At 41.2% G+C, this 3,616-nt stretch overlaps 1 protein-coding gene across 3 annotated transcripts in view; it reads right to left on the bottom strand.

The window, feature by feature from the left end:
* Positions 1-3,610, bottom strand: part of Slc25a12 (solute carrier family 25 member 12) — a 120,163-nt gene extending 116,553 nt beyond the window's left edge. Inside the window, exons 1-2 of one of the 3 annotated variants that reach the window (XM_023719159.1) lie at positions 3,482-3,610; positions 2,519-2,572 (exon numbers count right to left, since the gene is read on the bottom strand). In XM_023719159.1, the coding sequence (XP_023574927.1) occupies positions 2,519-2,572; positions 3,482-3,493 (66 nt within the window). In that variant the 5' untranslated portion in view covers positions 3,494-3,610. The remainder of the gene's footprint in view (positions 1-2,518; positions 2,573-3,481) is intronic. The other 2 variants (XM_023719160.1, XM_023719161.1) reach the window with 2 other exon arrangements.
* Positions 3,611-3,616: the final 6 nt, after the last annotated feature.

The following is a 3,616-nucleotide window of genomic DNA, read 5'->3' as shown; positions in this document are numbered from 1 at the left end:
AAAAAAAAAAAAATTCTAATGTAATACTTGGTAACTGTGCTCCAGTGGATCTACCTACTTACCTTGTATCTTTCTAGCTACTTTGTATCTTCCTGAAGATAAATGTCTATGTTCTATCTTTCTCTTATCTATTAATGCTTCAATCAGGGCTCTACACTTAGTGTTAATTATGGAGTTATAAATTCCACAATTTTTTAATACAAGAATCAGCATCATTAAAACAACGTGAAAGAGGCCAGGGACATAACTCAATTGTGAAGTGAGCATGTGGAAGGCCCTGGCTTTGATCTCCAATATTGCAAAAAATTAAAATTATAATATGTAAAAAGACACTGATATGCTAAACATTAAATGGAATGTAAAGATTTATAGGTTCTCAAAAAGCAAAGCACACTCCTGGTTTCTCTCCTTGTACTTCCAACCACTGTTCTGGTAAAAAATCCAAAAACAAAACAAAACAAAATTCCATATAGAATTATTAAAAAAAAAAGAAGAAGAATTATAAAGTTTGTTCGTTTTTCAGAACCAGGAATTGAACTCAGGCCCTTGTGCTTGTCAGGGAAGTGCTTATTCTATTGAGCCATCTCCCCAGCTCCTAGAGAGCTCAGCAGAATAAGCACTTGTCTGGCAAGTGCAGGGTCCTGAGCTCAATCCCCAGTACCACACACACACACACACACACACACACACACACAGAATTACAAAGTTTTTCTCCACAGATTATTTACAGCTGGAAGGACCTAATTCATTTATATCCTACTGAGTCCACAGGAGGAGATAAAATCAGGAAGATTAAATAATTAGCCTACAGAACAACAGCCAGACAGATTCAAGCCTCAGAATTAAGCCAGCATTCCTGATACCTGAGTCAATAGTTTCTTTGCTACATTAAACAACATTCCAACTGATTTTTCCCATGCTACTTAATCTAGAAAAGAAAATTAACTATCACATGAACTCACAAAACAACTGAGTCTGATCATATGACATCGTTAGCGCTGCTATATTTTGGGATATGCTCAAGAACATTTGTGAAGAACCCGGTGTGGTGGTGCACATCTGTAATCTTAGCATTCCACGTGGGAGGCTGAAGCAGGAGGACTGTCATGAGTTCAGGGCCAGTCTGGGCTATATAGTGAACTCAAGGCCAGACTGAACTACACAGCAAGATCCTATCTGAAAGAAAGAAAGAAAGAAAGAAAGAAAGAAAGAAAGAAAGAAAGCAAGCAAGCAAGCAAGCAAGCAAGCAAGCAAGCAAGCAAACAAGCTAGCTAGCTTATAAAAAAAAAAAAAGATTTCAAGCCACATATGGGGTGGTTCACTATAATTATTCTTGTTGTAGAAAATATACTTCCCTTAATAGATTTTATAAAAGTTAAGATTCCCATTTTTACTAATTCTGTTTTGTTTTGTTTGTAGTGCTGGGAATCAAACCAATGCCTTGTGTATTCTAGGCATGCACTTACCACTGAGCTAGACCTCCAGTCTTAACTAATTCCTTTTCATGAACTCTACTAACATATGGCCATCTACACAGCCTCCTCCCAACAATAGTCTAAGGAAGCCACATCTTAGATAAAAATGTCATCTATTCTAGGCTCATCAGCATATGTTAGAATCTGTTCCTAATTATAGAATCATAGACTTTTGGAAGTGGAAGGAAACTTAGAGGTCACCTTTCATTTTACAGAGGAAAATAATACCCAGCAGGAATCTGCTGAAGGCTAAAGTATCTGCACAAAAACTCAAATCCAGAATAAAATTTCTCAAAAGAAATTTTCAGAGAAAAATGTTTAGTGAAAACACCTCAGTTCATCTACCTTTACATTTATTTAAGTAGAACTTCCTCCATAGAAAACTTTAGAATTTTTTTTAAAAGAAAGCAAATGAAAAAACTAAGCCAACTTAAAAAAAAAAAAAAAAAAACTACAGCCAAGTCACTAATCCTAAAAGCTTAGCAGTTTAGATCCTTGCAAGAATTTTAGAGAGCAACATTGCATAATCAATCTCCAAAGGGCCATAGGTATAAAATAGTTATATTATTCTTAGCTTACTATTTCTGTAACAAATTATATGGAGAACAAATTATTAAGAACAAATTATTGTTCTCAAGTAGGCAAACTGCAACTTCTAAAAAGGATAGCATTTTAGTTACCACATCTATCCATTGTACAAAAAGGGCAAATACATTTTGAAATATTAGTCTTAGTACTCATGAGAAACTGGAAGTCTTTTTCAGTCTACTTTTACATATCTTAAGTCATGTAAGGAAAAGCAAGTCTCAAGAAAACCATTCATTAACCCTTAATATAAAGGAAAGTTTTAATCAAACATTAGTAAGAAAATTTTAAATGTTGTCCAGCCATGTTTGCAAAAATAGATGAAAACAGGATATTCCTCAAAGTTAAGGCTTGAAAAGAACAAAATATTGTATGCTCTTTTCTTCCCCCCTCCCTCTTTTCTTCCTCCCTCCCTCTTTTCTTCCTTCAGTAAAAAAAATACACTAAAATTGATTTACCTGTAGGAATATGTTTCTTAACTCATGAGGATCACCTCGCTTGGTCGTCTGCACCTGAAAGCAGGGAGGAGGAAGAGCTAGTTAATGCTTCACTAGAGACCAATGCAATCTCTTGATAGTTCACATCTGCTAACAATCAATGTTCTTATCGTGTGAAGGTTATTTAAAACAACCCAAAAGCCATAACTGCTGATAAAACTGTCAAACTGGAGATCTGTGGCTGGAGAGGGAAAGAGCTGCGTGAGTAGCCTGAGATAGGGCAAGTGACAGGCAGCGCGTCCCCTGACCGCAAAGGCAGGGCTACTTTATTCCACATCTACTAGCAACACAGTAGCAACTACCAAGCTTCAAGTGAGGAGGCCCGCAGGAGTGGAGCAACAGGAGATTTAAAATATCCAAATTAACAGCATGGCCTAGCAGCAGCCTTCCTTCCCGGATGAAAACCAATAATAGCGTGTGATTATCTCGACGCCCCTCTTTTTCCTCATCCAACCAAAATATGACAGCCGCCACAAATAAATTACTTTTAACACCCTACAACCTGCGACGCAAATGTCCACCACGGCCCTCCCGCTGCAAGGAGGCCCCAAATTACCCAATACTCACCCCCTCCCCCACCGCAAAACACTGATGCCCTAGGTAGCCCCGGCTTTTCTTGCCACTTGCTCTCCAAGTCCGGGCTCACACTCCCACGGGTCTAGGACGGGGCGCTACTCCTCCTTCACCGACCAGTGGTCCTCAGCAGCCCCTTCGACCTACAAGCCCGCCCCTTCCCCTCCCCCAGCCGGGCATCCTCTTCCCTCCGGTCCCAGCCCGCGAGCTCCGCAGCCGCAAGCTGGAGCCCCAGGACGCGCTAGCTAAGAAGGAGGCAAAGAAGGAAATGGCAAGCGGTGCGGGGGCTGCAGGCAGGACCCTCTGACTGTCTCCTATGCAATAAAGGCAGCGGCGGAGAGTTGGAGTCACCTTGACCGCCATGCTGTGCTCGGAAGCCGGGGACGAGCGAGAGAGCGAGCGGGGCCGAGCTGTCAGGGCGCGCGCGCAGCGCCTCCCCGGCCGCGCCCCTCCCGCTCCGGCGCCGCGCGCGTCCCTATGCAAATG

This window comes from Octodon degus, unplaced genomic scaffold (assembly GCF_000260255.1).
Source record: "Octodon degus isolate 3935 unplaced genomic scaffold, OctDeg1.0 scaffold00065, whole genome shotgun sequence".
Taxonomy (NCBI): Eukaryota; Metazoa; Chordata; class Mammalia; order Rodentia; family Octodontidae; genus Octodon; species Octodon degus.
Note: the sequence above shows the minus strand (reverse complement) of the source record. Positions and strands in the feature narration are given on the sequence as shown.